This window comes from Myxocyprinus asiaticus, chromosome 3 (assembly GCF_019703515.2).
Source record: "Myxocyprinus asiaticus isolate MX2 ecotype Aquarium Trade chromosome 3, UBuf_Myxa_2, whole genome shotgun sequence".
NCBI lineage: Eukaryota > Metazoa > Chordata > Actinopteri > Cypriniformes > Catostomidae > Myxocyprinus > Myxocyprinus asiaticus.
The window spans coordinates 51,155,956-51,176,643 of NC_059346.1; the positions used below are offsets into that span (position 1 = coordinate 51,155,956).

The following is a 20,688-nucleotide window of genomic DNA, read 5'->3' on the forward strand; positions in this document are numbered from 1 at the left end:
ACATAACAGTTATAGACGATATATCGGCCAGGCTGATTAATCGGCCGATATTTGGCCATTTTGCGATTATCTGCATCGATCGATAACCATGTTTGCTTGGCTGATTAACAAGAGTGTCAACTTTCACTTGGGTCAGTTTGAAAATCTACCAATAGATTTGTCAATGGATAGTCAACGCTTTCTGTTTTTAAGGTTTTTTCTTTTCAAGTTTATGCAAATTTGTCGAAATATTTCACAAAATAAGTGTTTGTATCTCTTTAGAAATTTTTATTATATCCGATTTTCTTTTTTTAAATTGTCTTATGTTTATCGGCATTTATATAGGCCATCAGAGATTCTGCTCTCTATATATCGGTATCAACATTGGCCACTGAAAAAAACAATGTAGATCGAACACTATTATATACTAAAATCTTTATTTGGGGGCTTTCTCAGTAATTACTGATATACCTTTAATTGTAACTAATTCTATTAATTAATCAGTATATCATGTAATTCATTTGATTAAAATATTCGATCGACTGACAGTCCTAAAAAGTGCATTTATATTCAACATAATTTTACCTGTCTGCCTTCTTGGATGATTTTTCTCACTGAGCTTGACACTTTGCATTCTTAGACTGCCTTCTTCGTGGAGGATACTTTACATGCAACGTTGCTTTAGATGGTGGTCAAACACAGGTTTCTTCGCTACCTATGGGACACCCAATTGAAAAATCCACCAGAATCTGTTGTGTTTTAGAAGATGATGTCCCCACCAGGCTTCTTAACAACTAGCTAAACCAGGTTCACCAGAAGGCCCTTGCAGGTTGACCAGCATTTTTGCCGGTAGACCAGCTGGTGGGCATCATGGCTAGACCAGCCAAATACGGGACATTCCAGCTTTAAATATGGAACACTTTTTTCACAGCGGGGCTCCAGCATGACACGCTGCGCAGCGGTTAAAGAGGTCCACCTACAGCTTGTTTACATAGAAAACAATTGAGAACAGCGCACACTGGCGCAAAAACATGTTCGGTGTGAACAGCCCCTAATACGCTTAACATGAAAACAGCTTTAATACAACGTCCAGGAAAAAACTAATTTCTATAAATCTTATATAATTTCTATAAAACACTACTTTTTGCCAAAAGAATGAAGCTGCAATCAATAGAGCAAGACAGTATGTTTCTGTCAAGCATTTTCTTCCCCATAATTCACTTAAGCCTTTTCCATTTTTAAAGCTCAAAGAATCGGCTTCCTGTTAAAAAAAATTGGGTAATCGGTTTGTAGTAGACTATATGACTAATGTGTCAAAAATAGTATTTTATATTCAGTATAATAAAAAATAGTATTTATTTAATTTTGTTTATCAAAAACCATGCATTATAATGGATTTTTATGGGAGAGAAAATGCTTAACATGAAATAGTGCATTTCTCCTTGGATTACAGTGTCGTTGTTTTGGCAGTAAATAGTGTTTATCACTAGGAAACTGTAAAAAAAAATCCCCAAAAGTCCAAAAAGGGAAATGTAAAAAAATCCCCAAAAGTCCAAAAAGGGAAATGTAAAAAAATTCCCAAAAGTCAAAACAAGTATTTTTAACTAAACCTGTACTGTATTGTACTCTAAAAAATTGCTGCAGTTTTTCTCACCGTCATTTAGATGAATCTCTCTTCCAGAACGAGCACTGAATTATGCAATGTAATGTTATGTCATGAACTGCTGGTGTAATTGAAATCACAGTGGTTAGAAACAATTGTCATGCACTCGAATGCTATATGTTTGACAAAATTCTCCACTTCTGTCAAGTGTTGTGTCCGTGTAATATTTAACAGCTGATATCTCACACAACTCACTTGAAAGGTGTGTGTTTCAGGTCTGTTTTCCTGATCTGTGAAACATTCTCGGCAGTTTGGGTGTGAGAGACACTAACATACGAGACAAACGGCGTCCCTTAGGAATTTCATACAGAACGCAACTTTGTTCCCTCAAATTCGGGACGATTCTGTATTATACGGGATGGTTGGCAACCCTAATCATGGCTATGCTAATCCACCAGCTAGACCTGAACCAAAACATTACTAACTAGCATAAACCACCTTGGACTTAAAATGCTATCTAGGTTTTGGAACAGAGCAAACATTTACGCTAGAGTATTGGAAGTTCTTTATCTATTATCAACCAAATCAGCCAGACATGAAAACTTTATGCACTCTGTCACCTTCAAAACAATTCATCTGAGCATTTGCAAGTCCAGGAAAGGATGTGACTTGTCTTGGAGATGATGTGGCATCACATACCACAAAGGCAGAGACATACTCCAAACCGCACTCTGATCAGTCTTTTGGTTACTTGGGCACATTTGAAAAAGTCCTGAGGCTCTCTCTCTTTCTCTCCCACTAGCCTTTAGTATTCCATACTGCTGAGTCTGCTGCATGCATCATAAGCCACCCAGAGGCAATAAACGTCCAAGTCCAGCGCCTGCTGGTGTGCATGTCTTTCACACTTGTGGTCGGATAATGAACATTATGAAGGTGGAGAGCGCAGCGGGGTCTTTGGCCCCCTCACAAAAAGATGGCCTATGTTTAAATTCTTCAGTATCTCTGTTCTTTACCCATTTCCTCTCTCTCCCACTGTTAAACGCAAAAGTAAAACCCCCAGACATACAGAGCACATATGAAATGGCTTGCATTTTCCCCTAAACAGGAATTGACACAGACTATCCATTTCCGCTTGCTGCTGCCTGTATGTCTGTTTATACACTGTGCAGATGTAGATCCTCTGGCAACCATGTGGGTTGGATGATATAATGGTCATAAAACAAATATGAATTTTAGCTGTTAAGTTGTTTAAATAGTTGTTTTTATGGTCGTTTCAGGTTTTACGGTGTAACGCGTAATGCATCATGGCAACGAAGTTGTAAAATTGGAAATAACTTTACACAGAAAAGGTTAGTAAGTGATTGTATCACACTAAAATCATGTTAACACACATACTGTTTGTCTTGTTCCAATACTTTGAAACAGTGAGTATTTTAATGTTTACAGACTGGCCCCATTGACTTCCATTGTAAGTGCCTCACTGGAACCCAGATTATTGCCTTTTTTAAAGAAAAGGTGGGACAAGACAAAATTAATTTTTGTGGAAATCAACATGATGCCACAAATGCTGTCGATTGAGCGTAACTTGTATTGAACCCGGAATATTCCTTAAATTAATATACCAGTCCCTCTTCTCATAACAATAAGAGTTGATAGTGACTCACTTTAAAGCATAAAAAAGGACTCAAAGGTATCATAAAACTAGTCAATGCGGCTTGTGCATCATATTGCAAGACTTCTAAAGATATAATATAAGTTTTGATAAGAAATAACCATACATATAGGTTTTTTCAGTGAAAACATCTTGACATCTTGAGAGAAGCTAGGTAACATTGGCTTGTGTATTCACATGAGAACTAGAGTTGTTTTTAGCAGTAAACGATGCAAGTTCTCAAACCACATGGACATGATCTTTTTGGGTCCTTTTTAAAGCTTTGAAGTGAGTCACTATCCACTGCCATTGTATTGACACAGCATGGATGGACTGCGACATTCACTACAACATCTCCTTTTGTATTCCACATAAGAATCAAAGTAATACAGGTTTGAAACAACATGAGAGTCAGTAAATTATGACAGAATTTTTATTTTTGGCTCAACTATTCCTTTAAAGTCAATATTTTTATTCAATACAACACAGTGTAAGTCCTAAAATCATACAGGTTTGGAACGGGCGAGTCAATTTTCATTTTTAGATTAACTATACCTTTAAGATAGATTCATGCAGTTCTTTTCTATGTGACATCAATAGAAAATAGAAAACGTGTGAAGCCAGGTGATTAATGAAGGCAACACACATTGAGCATGCAGCGTAAGCACAATATAGTAAGACCATCTGTTTAGTGCAAGATTGTTCGGCTTGGTCAATAAACCATGAATGGCCAAAGACCTTTCGTTTGGACAGATCAGTTCCTAACACTGACGAATTCAAGGAATACTGCAAGTCTGGTCTTGTCCTTTGTAATCTCTATTAAGCACATAAAGTGAACCATAAAGTGTGTCTCATTGGTATTCATAGATAAGAACACTGGTATTACAGAGCATGTTCCAGATAGAAAAAACATCATAATTTCTTGCGAGGGGATGACGCTCATGCATACAAAAGCAATAACTGTATCTAGCTCAATAGACCATTGCAACACTTTCATTGTGCTTGCCTTTGGGCACCTCAGTGTGTTAATGAATTTACCTGTTTGTTATGGGAATAGTGATGGGCTTCACAGATCACAAGCTGTTAGGAGTTTGGCCTCTATGGACCCATCATATAACTCATGCACGGCAATTAATGAAGAGAAAACTTCATCACTAAACCATATGATGTAAATCATGTAGAGTAAACAGCTTTGTCATGCAATATGTATCTTCTGATGCATGCTGTATCTGTATTGGCAGTTATTTGTGTTGGTATGATAAGCATTTTCACCACCTGCTGCTGCTATTGCAGGCACATTTACAGATTGTCAACTTATCTAATGCAGCATGGCTGCTCTGTTAAAGGAATATTCCAGGTTGAAGACAACTTAAGCTTTATATACAGCATCTGTGGCCTGCTGTTGGTTAAAACTGAAAATAATTTCAGCTTTAAATATTCGACTTGTAAGAACACTACTCGAATGATGAAATTTGATTTTTCTTTGTGATTTTGCCTTCCGTGGGCAGCAATGAAACTGCTTCTCTCACCTAAATCTTGCCGTTACAAATCAATACACTGGTAGGTACTGTCGATGCATGACGTTGTATAAAGAAAAGTTCACCCAAAAATTAAATTCTGTCATTATTTAAAGTGATTGTATCATTTTAGAAGACCTGGAATGTATGTTTCTATGTGTGAGTGCAAGTGTTTTTCTTTTCTTTTTGTCATTACTGAATCTAGATGTTGTTGTTTATGCATAGTGTTCATTCTTAAATAAGAAAAACAGGTTCAAATGTTGAAGGTTGAACTTAAATTCTAAATTTCAAGTAATCGATTACTCGTTTTCTTATGTGTTAGAGTACTCAACTACAAAATTACTCGAAATGCCCATCCCTAATGTATACATGTTAATCGCATCACTGTTGGTATCACCAGTTTTTGCAACGTGTATTTAGCCCCGCGTATTTGATGTGATTCCTTCAATTATTAGATTACACATTGTGTCATCTACTGTATATTTGGACAGACTGTATCTTGACTACACAAAGACCCGCTGTAATGCCGGTTATAACTGTGCATTTAAACATACTGACTGATAATGCGTAACCAGTATTTCAGACTACGTCCGCATTAATCCGGATACATTTGAAAACGCTTTCGTTTTCAAAACGCTCTCTGTTCACACTGCCGTAAATCGCCTTACTGCGCATGCGAGAAAAAACGTAAGAAGCGTGGCCCTGCGTAATTTCCATGTACGGTTAGAAAAGCAATTGGCCTCGTGTTCTGCCGCAGGACAGAAATGCCGAGTAAACTTCCCGTCGCCTTTGAAGGAATTGCGAAGGTTGTACAAAGTACAATTTTTCTTAACAACGCTATCAAAGTGAATAACAAGCACAACAACACTGCTACAACATGGGCCGCCAGCTTGTATTGATTGTATTGGCTTGAATGGATCACATGAATCTGTCCACACTACAACGGAAAGCCGCCATTTTCAAATGTATCCACTTGGGAGACCATTTTTTGGAAAGCTCTATTTTTGCTGGAAAAAACAGTTTCCGTGTGGACAAAAAAGTAGCAAAATGTATGTATTTCAAATGAAAATGTATTAGTGTATTAGGGACGTGGCCTAAGAAAAGTAGTCCCACTTCAAAAGGACAATTTAGACAACTTTACAGCTCTAATATCAAACATTTCTTTACTTCAGAAGCCATGTAAAAGTTTAAACAAAAATACAAGTTTTAAATTTCTGCTTTTAAACCTTTCAGTCAACTTGCCTCCTAAGCTTTCCTTATACAATCACTGAGCACTTTATCATGGTCCTAATAAACGTGTTCTTCTGCTGTTGTAGCCCATCCGCCTCAAGGTTTGATGTGTTTTGCATTCTGAGTTGCTATTCTTCTCACCACAATTGTACAGAGTGGTTATCTGAGTTATCATAGCCTTTCTGTCAGCTCAAACCAGTCTGGCCATTCTCCGTTGACCTTAATCATCAACAAGGCATTTCCGTCCGCAGAACTGCAGCTCATCAGCAGTTACAGAAATACTCCAAGAATCATTCCATGGTCGAAATCACTGAGATCACATTTTTCCCCATTCTGATGGTTGATGTGAACATTAACTGAAGCTCCTGAACCATATCTGCATTATTTTGTGCATTGCACTGCTGCCACACGATTGGCTGATTAGATAATCTCATGAATAAGTAGGTGTGCAGGTGTTCCTAATAAAGTGCTCAGTGATTGTAAGTGCACATGTACAAAAAAAAAATTTCTTTGTTTTAAAAAAATTCATTTTAGACATGTGCAAAGTAAATGACCAAGTCATAAGATTAAGAAACACTGATTAACTTTATTTTGGAATTCTCCACGGTCCAATGGTTTCTATCACGCACAAACTCAGAAAGGGTGCGTTGAACACGCATGGCCCTGATCATTTAACATACAAACCACAATGATGGTGAAAACTAAAAACAACATTTTAAATATAAAATGAGCTCTGAATAATCACAAAAAGACAAATAACTGAAGTTATAAATATAAATAACAAATAAAATAACAACACTGTATCTAAAATCGGCAAGAAGTAAAGCTAGCACTAATCTGCATAATTTATTCATAACGCAAAGTGTTGCTACTTGAGTGCCGCTTCTTACAACAGTATTATTAGACACAGATCGCACACCTTGCTGAATAATGCACACGTCTGAAAGAAACAGCTTTGTGGCTATTTGAGTCTTTGAGGCTTATTTTGTGTAAAGGATAGCAGAAGCAGCGCTTGTCAAATAATTATGGCTTTTCACGTTTTCTCAAGAATAATCTGCTGGGGAAGGAATTAAAACACTGCCGATAAAAAGACGCAAAAAACTCACATAGAGTGAACATATGAGCAGTTAATCTGGTAAATAACCAAACTATCTGCAAAGATCTCTGCTCTCTAATAAGTATGTGTTTATTCTTTACATTTGTTTGCAAAAATATATTTTGAGGTGATGTGTTAATAGGCCCTATTTACAATATGTCATTTTATTTATACATAAAACTGCTACCCAGTAATTATCATACTTGCAGTTTCCATGACCTCATATTAATTGAGACATTGGTTTATTTGTACTTCTAGAAAAAAGTTGAAAGGTGATCAAAATAAGGCCATAAAATGGTGACTTGTCACAGCATCTAAAATGCATATATTCCCTTATACATTTTAACCTAACATATTCATGTTGGGAAAAAAAAGGCTATCGGACATGTTATTTGTCATCTACCGAGCTATATATAGTGCTTCTTTTTTTGTGTTTTCTATTTAAAAGATCTGCTCATCACATTTGCAGTGGTTCTATGATATTTTGACAATTTTCACACCGGGGGGCCCGTTTTCATGGTTTCGCCTATAGGGCCCCACAAACCCAGGGGCCGGTCCTGCATAACATTCTTTAATTTTCTGGAAAATTGTGTGGTTTTATCACATTATATTAAGGCTACAGCTGTGACCTAGTTTAAATATATTTGTCTTTATATTTCAAATAACACAGTTAGTCGTCCTGCAGCCATGCAAGGATCCGGTGTCAGGCTACAGCAATTTAAATCTCGAATGTCATTTATTCCAGTCTAAACTGACACCGGATCAGTCCCAGATGAGAAACAATTTTCTCTGCTGAACATGAACGGAGCCCCTTCTCATATAACCTCACTGTGTTTCAGTTCACGATAATGAATAAACGTGTTAAGCCATGAAATATCACACAACGAAATGCGTTTCATTCATTCGACTTCATTACAATTACTGACCACAGGATCGCTCTCGTATAAAGTACAGTTATAGAAAAGAAAGAAAAAAAATGATTGCATTGATTGGAAATATGTGGGGGGGGGGGAATAAAAATACATCTGTCAACAATTGTGTACGTATGTTTTGTTACATATGGAAAATTGATTATTGAAATTTCCATGTAAAGCTGCACCATAATAGTTTATCTCTTCGCTGTTTACTTTTTACGCACAACTTTAAGCAATTTATTAGAGAAGCAATCTTTGATTAACATTTCTCAAAGAAAGAAGGTCTGTGTAAAACATGATTTGATCTGCCATACAGTGCAATGGGAAGCATCGCTGTGTGTTATAGTGATGAACGTATATGATGATGGCGTGTAATGCGCAGCACGCTTCACAAACCACACGAGCATTCCTGTAGGTAGAGAAAAATCTTCCCATAGTTTGCTAAAATGATGATCAGAGTACAGAATGACAAGTATGCACAGAAACAGACCGCCAATGTCTAAACTGTGTTTGTGAAACGATGAAATACCTTTTCACTGAGTCGCACGATCTGATTCATTTTGTCTTGATCTTGCAGAAGCTCCTGTAGTTCACTGGTATTAAGTGCCCTGTACCCATCTGGGTAAGAGTTCAAGTCCCTTTTCTGGGACATTCTTGTCCCCGTGAGACGCACTAAACAACTCCGTTTACCAGCCATTTAACTTCCATTTTGCTCATGCTCGGCGCCAAATGTACGTGAACACGGGAGTGCTGCTGGAGAAGCTCTCATCGGCGTGAAGGCGCACCAGTGTGTGTGGAGGGACAATGCACAGAGACTACAGCAGCACACGTTCACACACGAACACTGCAGTTCCGCCTCTCACCGCAGCTCACATCACTTTAAAACACTTCTGCAGACAAGTTTGGTCAATCTGTCAAAAACCTGTCCAGACCCAAATAATTTATATTTTGCATAAAGAAAATTATGTTTATTTTAGGACCATTTCCATTTTATTACCCTCCTAATTTTCCTCACTGTATGCGTCTGGATGTTTGTAAATCTGATTATTAGTGTCAGGGATGATTCTCATTACATTACTGTACTCTACTGTACTCTTCTGCATTACAGAAATTACAATCATCTTATCCGGACACAATAATAACTATTAAAGGTGCACTGTACCATTTTTTTCCTCATTAAAAAGTTTAACTCTTAAAGACATGAATTGTCATTTTGCAATATATGTAGGAAATCAAGTCCACTCACATTAAATTGAAGACTCCGGTCATATCAGTAACCTTATAAAAGCTGTTTTAATCTACATGGAGGGGGTCCGCACATGGGGGCTGCCATGTTAGAATCACATGACCAGCTGAATACTACTCGCTTAATCTCAGTAATCGTCCTGTTATTGGACACTTTCACTCAGTGATTAAAGTGATCATGTCTGACTGTGAATACTACATTTCTACAATGACATCTAAAACTGAAAACTATTGATTTTAAATGATGCTGCATCCAAGCCGCTAGGTGTCAGTGTAAGTCCAAGATGACACAAAGACAAAAGTTACTGAGTGCATGTTTAATATATATATATATATATATATATATGTGTGTGTGTGTGTTTGTGTGTGTGTGTGTGTGTGTTTGTATATATGTAATTTGTATTTATTTTTTTATTTTTTATTTTTTGTGGTTTTGGGGAAAAAATCACACGCACACACACACACACACACACACACACACACACACACACATATATATATATATATATATATATATATATATATATATATATATATATATATATACAGTATATATACAGGGTTGGGAGGGTTACTTTTGAAATGTATTCCACTACAGATTACAGAATACATGCTGTAAAATGTAATTTGTAACGTATTCCGTTAGATTACTCAAGGTCAGTAACGTATTCTAAATACTTTGGATTACTTCTTCAGCACTGGTAGATTTTTTCACTTGTTTTGACTATAAAAACTGCCAGTACAGTAAGACAAAATACACATTAAAAATACATTCTCTGAAAAACTTAAATATCTTATGCAGTGTTGTTTCTAAAACAAGATAAATCAAATTGATCTTGTTTTAAGGATTTTTAGATATATTTACAGGAAAACAAAACAAAAATTATTATTAATTATGATGACGTGAATTTTCTTGATACAAAAATATGATCGTGCCTGGTAACGTGCATGTAAAATGACTAGAAATAGCATTTTAGCTAAGCGTAAAGCTGACAGTTTACACAAGGTTTATTTCTATTTCTTCTGCTCCAAACTTACTTCAGACTTACTTCTCTGTCTGCTCATATGAATGTAACACATCATAAGAAAGTTTTTCACCGCTGTTCAAATGCACTTTGGATCGCATCATTTATATGTATAAATGTTTTCCATCTGAAAGGACTAAAAATTAAATGAAATAAATGACAATAAAATGCAAATTAATCTCTTCAGTAATCAAAATACTTTTTGAATGTAACTGTATTCTAAATACCAATGATTTCAACTGTAGTGGAATACAGTTACTAATTGTATAATGTATTCATGTATTCCATTACTCCCCAACCCTGTATATATATATATATATATATATATATATATATATATATATATATATATATATATATATATATATATATATATATATTTAAAGATGCACTCAGTAACTTTAGTCTTTGTGTCATCTTGGACTTACACTGACACCTAGCGGCTTGAATGCACCATCATTTAAAATCAATAGTTTTTCAGATGTCATTGTAAAAATGTAGTATTCACAGTCAGACATGATTACTTTAATCAATGAGTGAAAGTGTCCAATAACAGGATGGTTACTGAGATTAAGTGAGTAGCATTCGGTCATGTGATTTTAACATGGCAGCCCGCATGTGTGGACCCCCTCCATGTAGAATAAAACAGCTTTTATAAAAATTCACACATATAAATACATTTTTAATTCTATACATTTTTATTTTATAAACAATCTGTTTTTACTTGTATCTATTTTTAATAACTGATTTTAAATGTAAGTAATCACATTTTAAATTAAATAACATTTCTTTTATTAAATTAAAGGCAGTGCAACAAACACTAACATGATTCATAGATACTTTATGATTTAAATATACACTTTATTCACATTATAGTAAGGAGAAGGGGTAGGAGTGTGTCTAATTGTCATTAAAATATCAATTAATTAATTAATGGTCTTAAAAAATAGGCTTTGATTTCTTTCTTTTGATTTTGGGGTAAAACATAGCCCAGGTATGTTCCTGTTTTTGTTTGTGAGATTCATCCACTTACATTGTTATTACTCTCAGTCACAAAGAACTTAAGTACTTAAAAGTTATCAAAGAAATGAAATCACATTTTCTTAATTTACCACTTTAAAAAAACATTCTTATGCGAAAGTGTAGTGTACAATTAAATGACATCGTAAATAAATAAATAAATAAATAAATAATTAAATACATTTTATAAAAAATATATAAACCCAGAACAGGTTACATCCAGGGGATGCATTACATAAACACATTAAAATGATTATATAGATTGATACACTTCACAGCTTACTTATTTATAATAAACTTATTTATTTATAATATTACTTATTTATTATTTATATACATTTTCTGTTGTTTTCAAGAATTATTGAAAACTTCTGTTTTAAACATTAGATCTGTATACACAGATTAACAGATTAATTAAATAGTATTATTTATTTACAATGAGACATTTTCTAATTGAAGAAACCAAATAATACATCTTCAAAGCAGAGTTAAAAACTGGACATAATATAATCTTTAACATTACGCACTAAACTACACGTCCCGTGATTCATCAGAAATAGCGTCAGGCTTCAGTATGATCCTATTGGCCAATTGCTCTGACGGCATAATTCTGAGTCATTACGGAGAAATATGGCGTCGTTCGCGGGAGACCGTTGGAGAGATGCGCTGAAAAATCACGATATCTTTCAGAAGTTACAAGAAAGGCTTCATTTGGAGCCTCAAGGGACTAGCAAAAGAATAGCCAAGAGCCTTATATTCTGCCTGAATGGCGATTTGTTCACATGGGATAGTGTTGAGAGTGTGTTTTACACCACAAACCTGCGACAACTGAACTCCGAGGGCGACACAGACACTTCCAAATATCAGGTTAGTGGTGTAATGTCTTTAAAAATCATTGTCTGCCTGTTGTCTGCTTGGAATAATTAATTCCTTCATTATTTCCTGATTATTCTTTGATCAGAAGTAGTTGTCTGGATAGTGTCAGATCTCCTGTTAAAGGAAATTTCCAGGTTTAACTACAAGCTAAATCGACAGCATTTGTGGCATAATTTTGATTGCCACAAATATTAATAATAACAACTATTATTTCGACTCATCCCTCGTTTATTATAAAAAGGGGAAAATGTCGTGGTTACAGCAAGGCAGTTACAATGGAATTGAATGGGGCCAGTGTATAACTGTTAAAATTCACACCGTTTTAAAAGTATAGCCACAAGACATAAACATTTTACATGTTAACGTGATTTTAGTGTGATAAAAATAGGTATTTATCAGCGTTACGTTGTTTACCAGATTACAGGGTTTACCAGTATGATGTTGTCATGACATCAAAGTTGTAATATTGTGTATGACTTTACCCAGATAAGGTTAAGATGCAATTTTATCACTCTAAAATCATGTTTACATGTATGATGTTTATATTTTTTGGCTATACTTTTGTATACAGTATGTATTTTAATGTCTCTGGACTGGCCCCATTTACTTCCATTGTAACTGACCTACTGTTACCGCAAGTTTTGCTTTATGAACGAGGGAAGAGTCTTCATGTTTTTTTTTTTTTTGTTCTTTTTTTTGTTTGTTTTTTTTGACGTTTTAACCCAGAAAATTTCTTTTAATACTTTCCAGGTCTTTTTCTTACTGGGATCTGTTTGAAATGCTTAATTTCTTGATTGATAGTTATTTACATTTTCTGAATAGTTAATGATCCCCTAATTTCCACAGACACTGCTGTGCATCAACCCGCCGATGTTTGAGGTATGTCAGGTGCTGATCAGCCCCACACAGTATCATGTGGCTCTTATCGGTCAGCGTGGAGCGACTATACTTGAGCTGCCACAGCGCTGGGGCAAGAAATCTGAATTTGAGGGTGGACGCATTCATATCAACTGCAAGTGAGTACATGATTGACCAGCTCTCAGATGTCAGACCAGCTACATTCTGTGAACAACTGGCATAATGATCACTTTGATCAACCAACTGTGATAAACATGGACCCTTATATTTCCTGATTACTCTGTCAATTTACAGCATTTAGAAATAAAATGTGTCTCTTAAGCCTTTAACCTACACAGTGCACAGTATGCATAGGCTACTGTATTCTGCAGAAATAGCAAGGATAGTGTGGTAGTATGCTGTTCTGAGCAAAGCCTTCACATTTCCATTGTCCAGCAGAGCTGCGTCAGCCCTCTGGACTACCTTTAAGATGAATCAAGCTTGTATGTGTTGTCTTTCACAGGACGATTCCTGTGGCTGAGCGCTTCTTCACCAGTTCTGCCTCTGTGACACTCCGACAGGCTGCCTGGTATCCCAGTGAAACTGAAGAGCCCCATCTAGTCTTACTGACCTCAGACAGCACCATCAGGTACCTGCGATAAATGAGCCTTACAGATGTGTTTCAGAAGAGCTGAAATACTGTTATCACACTTGGTTGTTAAAAGAATGTTTTTCTTTCTACAGATTTTATAATCTGAAGGAGCCACAGTCTCCTGCAAAAGTTTTGTCAGTGTCTCAGGTAGATGAGGAAAGCAGTGTCCACACAAGAGGGTACATTATCGTACGTCATCCAAACCAAACTGTCTTAATACACTGCTCTCTAGAATACTTGGATAAATAGGGAATTCTCTCATGCAGGCGTTCCTATGCAGCCTCTCTGGGTGAGACTGCTGTGGCGTTTGACTTTGGGCCACTGGCAGATTCTCCAGGGCAGCTGAGCGGGCTGCGGATGAAAGAAGAGCTGCTTGTGTACCCATTATACATCCTGTATGGAAATGGAGAGACATACCTGAGCTATATCTCTCTCACACACAGGTAACAAAAACCTTCTACCATTGCCACTGTTATCATGCAGTTAAACAAAACAACTTATAATGCTATTGATTAAAAGTTAAACATTTAGAAAGTATTAGAATAATATATTCTAATTATATTCTATAATATAAACAAATGATATAGAATTATATTTTTTACATATATAGGAATAGTTTACCCAAAATTAAAAAAATTCTGTCATTTTTTACTCACCCTCATATCGTTCTAAACCCTTGTTACTTTCTACTGTGAAAGACGAGGGCCCTATGATAATTTCCATGATTCAGAAAACATTGATGGAATCGCAGAATCTAGTCAAAAAAAATTAAATCAACTATTAAATTGCGGAATGTCAAGGAATTTGACATATTTGAAATTAAATTAATGTATTAATGCTTAATTAATCAAATAATAATTGTGATATGTCCTAGTGTGTTGATTAAACCAGAAAAGGCTGAGATTGAAATAAAAATACTGTCTGATGGTGCGAATGTGTGAAGCTGGCCACCTCATCATAAGCCTCACGTGCGCTCTTTATTTGTAATAGATAACAGACAGCAGAGCACGCATTAAGCTTGAAGTGTGTTGCACATGCAGACTATATATTTATATAATTATATTGCAGCCTTTTGCGGTTTAATAAGCACATTTAAGCTATATAGCGAACTGCTTAAAATCATTCGGCTCTCTGCCAAAATAAAAGCTCAATTTAACTAGACGCATAAATTTGAAGAAATTGCGACAGGAATATAGTACTACCGTATAGTAAAATTTAATATTCAATGTCATAAATAATAAATACTAATTACATGATATTTGAGAAATATCTCAAGCATGTTCTATTGAATAAAAGTTGTGTAAAACTGTGATGCTCTGCTGTGTAGCATTGAATTTAACAGAAAAATAAATAAATTAAAATTGTGTTTTTATTGTCCTATGAGGATCTGTATAGAAGCAGTTCATTTTAAACAAATTATGTAATGGTGTGTTAAAAAATAAAAGTTTCTCATTTCATTAAAATTCTATGAATTCATTTTAATTAGACAGTTTTTTTTGATGATAACATTTAATTAATCTTTAAAACATGGAATAAATAAAACAGAAAACATGGAATTTGGGAAAAAATAAAACATAGGATTACATAGGGCCCTAGAAGACAAAAGGAGATGTTAGGCAGAATATTAGCCTCAGTCACCATTCAGTTTCATTGTATGAAAAAAGAAATGCAATGAAAGTGAATGGTGACTGAGGCTAATATTCTGCCTAACATTTCTAATGGGTTTGGAACAGCATGAAGGCAATTACATGATGACAGAATTTTCATTTTTGGGTGAATTATCCCTTTTTGTCCTAGTAAATCCATTTTGTGTATATAAACATAATATGGAAATAAACAATTCATCTTTTTATTGTGTCTTATAGATACATTTCATGATTACCTAAAATATAACACTATATATAACTGTTTTGCACATATAACTGGTGTGCTTTTTCTTTCTCCTAGTGTCAGTAATCTTGGGAAGCCGATGGGCCCTTTGCCCATGTACCCCGCGGCAGAGGATAACTACGGCTATGATGCATGTGCTGTGCTCTGCCTGTCATGTGTGCCCAACATCCTGGTTATTGCCACTGAAACAGGAACACTGTACCACTGTGTAGTGCTGGAGGCAGAGGAAGAGGAAGACGGCGGAGTAAGTCACAAACAGATTTTAGGCTCGTTTCATACATACATTCATTCATAAATTTCACACTGACAGTGTTTCTGCTGTGTAACAGAGCTATGGCTCTAAACACAACACACAGTGATTTCTGGTTTACTACATTGGTTTAATAGCAGCCATAAATTATACAGCGGTTATTGGGAGTGGGCAATTGGGCACCAAAATAAATATGCATTGCTACAGATGCGAGATGTGTGAAACAGGCCTTAGAGATCACCATAAATAAAATCAAAATGCTGCTTGTTCAGTGTCAAAAATGCTGAGCACCTGCTTTGTGTTCAGGCTGTAGAGAGGTGGTCCAGAGGAGCAGAGACAGTGCCTTCACTCTACGTGTTTGAGTGTGTGGAGCTGGAACTCACCCTAAAACTGGCTGCTGCCGGGGAGGACGAAGAGATAGCAGAGTCAGACTTCACGTGTCCAATCAGATTGCACAGAGGTGAGGAGTTCACACATGAACTCACCATATGGTTGGGCTGTCTCCCAGTTTGCATACTTGTACTATGCACTACAAGTATGTACTTTCTCTGGTGATGGATAAGTACGTACTTTTGAGTATGTAGAAATTAGTGCTGTCAGTCGATTAAAATGTTTAATCACGATTAATCACAGATTGTGAAAGTGTTGACATTTGACACTATATATACTTTTCCTGTCAGAATGCATTTATTTCTGTCTTATGAAACAAAACAATATGTAACAATATAATGCTTAATTAACATTTTCCAAACAAAGCCTTTCACAGTATAAAGGTAGAAATGCACTAAAATAGCACCAAATAGTAACATTAAACGTTTCCCAAAGTCTAATTGGGAGTTTGACTAATTGAAAGAACTAGTTCCCACATAGGTTGCATGTTCATTGCAATGGACATTAAATCTCTTAAACTCAAATCCTCCACAATCTTCCAGTAGACTGTGGCTATCCGCTTTGTTACAGCAATCGTGAAGCTGCGTTCATGATTCACGTCAGGTCATCAATGCCATCGTCAAGCACCGCTTTGTACTCCACATGAAAAGCGCTTGCAGACAAAAACGTCTCATTTTGAGTTTTGATGATAGTTAAGACTTGACATGCTTCTGTGGTAATTAAAATGTGCCTTATATAGGCTGAAAATACTTGATTTATATCACAAGTCCCATCTGGGCTTGTTTTGTACATCAAATAGCATAAAGAGGTCCTTTCTCCATCATTTTATCACAGAAGTGCTGTTGTGTGTGTGCAGAGATTCTTTTATTTACTGAGATAACAACCTCCTATCATAGGAGAGAGCATAACTGTCGGCTAGCATGTTACAACAGTACCACCCATAGAATGTCTACAGGAGCGGCAAGTTATGCTATTTTATGCTAAGCTTGTAGGCTCACCTTGGTTGAAAGGCTCTGGTGTGTGTGTGTTGTGAAGTGTGAAATAGTGTAATGGCTCCAGACGGACACATTACAAAGGTTCCGCTATGCTAGTTTATGTTGTATAAATGATTAATCCGTTAATCACGATTAAGAAAAATGTACGCAATCATTTTTTTAAATTAATCGTTTCCATTAACGCGTTAATTCTGATGGCTCTAGTAGAAATACATACTTTTTGAGGTTGTTTACATTTGTGAGTGTTAGCATCTAGCTTTATTCATTATCTTAAAATTCATTGTTACTTAAAGCTGAAGTGTGGAATTTCTATGCCACTATCATCACCAAAATCTATTATAAAAATAATCACTGTTTTTAAACAGTTTCCAGAAAACTCCTCTGTCTTCCTTTGGCTGCACAAACAGATAGTCTGGTCCAAAAACTCATGCCATTGTTCAAGCCAATGTTGTTGTGTTGGGCTGGACGTGCCACTCAAACAAACAGGAATGGTTTGATAGCGCCACAGTGTTACACTTTTGGGTAAAATTAACCTACAAATGGTTTAGTGGACTGCATTTCAAGCTGGTGAACAAAATTTGAACCTCAATAAAATTAATCAATTCAGCTTTAATTTTTAGCTTTGTATATTGATAAACAGCTCTAGCAACTCAAAAGGGAACCATCACAAACTCCTCTTTCGTTATGCAGGCTGTTAATATTAGCCCAAAAGCATTCATGAATGTACACTTCAAAAACCTACTGGAAATAGTATAACATTTGGGGACCTGTTGTAAATGTGTAATTTTGTCGAGGTTCAAATTTGGTATACCAGCTTTGTATTTATATATATTCTATGTATATTTATATCATGGCTGTGAATCGCAAATGTTTTTATTTTATTTTATTTTTTTTTACTAATTATTCGTACAGTTTTCTCTTCACAATTAATCATGGCAAAGTAAAACAAGAGTTAAAATTATAATCATAAATATTTACTTAATACTTTGTCTCAAAGAACTTGCAAGAAATTTGTTAGTCATCATTTGTTTTAATTATTTAAATATAAATATGTTAAAATGTTCAGTTTTTTGAGGATAGAGTTAAATTAGGCATGTTTTTTCAGGTATAAATCTTTGATAAAAGTATAAGTTTACATGCCATAAAAATCAGTTGACATGCTGTAATTAAAAGTTGGCCAAAATCTTCTGTCATTTTCCAGTGGGCTTTTTTAATAATGGGATCAAATTGGCAGATTCAAATAATATCAAGCTTTATTGGCAAGATAAACTTAAGTGTACTTTGCCAATGCATTATTATACACTATACATACAAATATAAAACAACTTGAATGAATGCTGAAGTTTAATTTGCTGAAGTTTAATCTCTAGACTATTATTTTCTATAGCTGCTGTTCAGTCTCTAGCGCGCACACTCTGGGTTCTCACAGCCCGGTTTTGCTTTTGACATGGGTTCAGGTGACAGTGAGTGAGCGTTTTCCTGCGATGTGAAGAGATGCATCAGCTTGCCCATATCTCTCTCACACCTGGCTCACCGCTTGCAGGTGAAATCTCAATTCTACGTAAAGTAAATCCGCTCCCGTGTTTATTATGACAAGGACATGTGTCGTGTGTAATGAACAAGCATTTACTGCAACACACAATCAGTTTCTGTGCTAGGATATGCAGTCGAGTCAAGCGTTTACCTCCTGGAAATTTATATAGGCCAGTTTTAGCCAGTGGGTCTAAAACATTAGAGAAGTTTCAGGAAGTGGAAAAAAGGATACTGCATTAATTACATTAATATATATACAATTTGTAACACTGTCCTTCCCTGATAGCACACGTACATCACCCAGATGTCTATTTGATGTGTGTGTTTACATCTGGAAGATGTTAATTAGATTGTGATGCTTTCCAGATAAAAAGATCTAAAACAGACATCTCAAATATGTACATGTGCTATCTGGGTTTTTAACATTGATTGCCATTTGTTGCAGACCCTCTGTGTCAGCACAGGTATCACTGCACCCATGAGGCTGGTGTGCACAGTGTAGGACTCACCTGGTTCAAAAAACTGCACAAGTTTCTGGAGTCTGGTGAGTGCTTCCGTTTCCATCTACATCAAATCCTTTATACGCCTATATATATATATATATATATATAGCTGTGCTCAAAACTTTGCATATCCTAGCAGAAATTGTGAAATTTTGGCATTGATTTTGAAAATATGACTGATCATGCAAAATGTCTTTTATTTAAGGACAGTGATCATATGAAGCCATTTATTATCTCACAGTTGTTTGGCTCCTTTTTAAATCATAATGATAACAGAAATCACCCAAATGGCCCTGATCAAAAGTTTACATACCCTTGAATGTTTGGCCTTGTTACAGACACACAAGGTGACACACACAGGTTTAAATGGCAATTAAAGGTTAATTTCCCACACCTGTGTCTTTTTAAATTGCAATTAGTGTCTGTGTATGAATAGTCAATGAGTTTGTTAGCTCTCACGTGGATGCACTGAACAGGCTAGATACTGAGCCATGGGGAGTAGAAAAGAACTGTCAAAAGACCTGCGTAACAAGGTAATGGAACTTTATAAAGATGGAAAATGATATAAAAAGATATCCAAAGCCTTGAAAATGCCAGTCAGTACTGTTCAGTCACTTATTAAGAAGTGGAAAATTTGGGGCTCTCTTGATACCAAGCCAAGGTCAGGCAGACCAAGAAAGATTTCAGCCACAACTGCCAGAAGAATTGTTCGGGATACAAAGAAAAACCCACAGGTAACCTCAGCAGAAATACAGGCTGCTTTGAAAAAAGATGGTGTGGTTGTTTCAAGGAGCGCAATACGCCGATACTTGAACAAAAATGAGCTGCATGGTCGAGTTGCTAGAAAGAAGCCTTTACTGCGCCAATGCCACAAAAAAGCCCGGTTACAATATGCCCGACAACACCTTGACACGCCTCACAGCTTCTGGCACACTGTAATTTGGAGTGACGAGACCAAAATAGAGCTTTGTGGTCACAACCATAAGCGCTATGTTTGGAGAGGGGTCAACAAGGCCTATAGTGAAAAGAATACCATCCCCACTGTGAAGCATGGTGGTGGCTCACTGATGTTTTGGGGGTGTGTGAGCTCTAAAGACATGGGGAATCTTGTGAAAATTGATGGGAAGATGAATTGCAGCATGTTATCAGAAAATACTGGCAGACAATTTGCATTCTTCTGCAGGAAAGCTGCGCATGAGACGCTCTTGGACTTTCCAGCACGACAATGACCCTAAGCACAAGGCCAAGTTGACCCTCCAGTGGTTACAGCAGAAAAAGGTGAAGGTTCTGGAGTGGCCATCACAGTCTCCTGACCTTAATATCATCGAGCCACTCTGGGGAGATCTCAAACGTGCAGTTCGTGCAAGATGACCAAAGACTTTGCATGATCTGGAGGCATTTTGCCAAGATGAATGGGCAGCTATACCACCTGCAAGAATTTGGGGCCTCATAGACAACTATTACAAAAGACTGCATGCTGTC

General features: G+C 36.1%; 2 protein-coding genes across 3 annotated transcripts in view; one reads left to right on the forward strand and one right to left on the reverse strand.

The window, feature by feature from the left end:
• vps37d (VPS37D subunit of ESCRT-I) overlaps positions 1-8,784 on the reverse strand; it is a 60,178-nt gene extending 51,394 nt beyond the window's left edge. The window contains exon 1 of the mRNA XM_051668550.1: positions 8,520-8,784. Within this exon, the coding sequence (XP_051524510.1) occupies positions 8,520-8,687 (168 nt within the window). The 5' untranslated portion in view covers positions 8,688-8,784. The remainder of the gene's footprint in view (positions 1-8,519) is intronic.
• Positions 8,785-11,907: 3,123 nt separating this feature from the next.
• nup88 (nucleoporin 88) overlaps positions 11,908-20,688 on the forward strand; it is a 32,159-nt gene continuing 23,378 nt past the window's right edge. Inside the window, exons 1-8 of one of the 2 annotated variants that reach the window (XM_051659798.1) lie at positions 11,908-12,147; positions 13,003-13,172; positions 13,517-13,642; positions 13,738-13,824; positions 13,912-14,088; positions 15,593-15,779; positions 16,092-16,245; positions 19,149-19,247. In XM_051659798.1, the coding sequence (XP_051515758.1) occupies positions 11,911-12,147; positions 13,003-13,172; positions 13,517-13,642; positions 13,738-13,824; positions 13,912-14,088; positions 15,593-15,779; positions 16,092-16,245; positions 19,149-19,247 (1,237 nt within the window). In that variant the 5' untranslated portion in view covers positions 11,908-11,910. The remainder of the gene's footprint in view (positions 12,148-13,002; positions 13,173-13,516; positions 13,643-13,737; positions 13,825-13,911; positions 14,089-15,592; positions 15,780-16,091; positions 16,246-19,148; positions 19,248-20,688) is intronic. The other variant, XM_051659807.1, reaches the window with a different exon arrangement.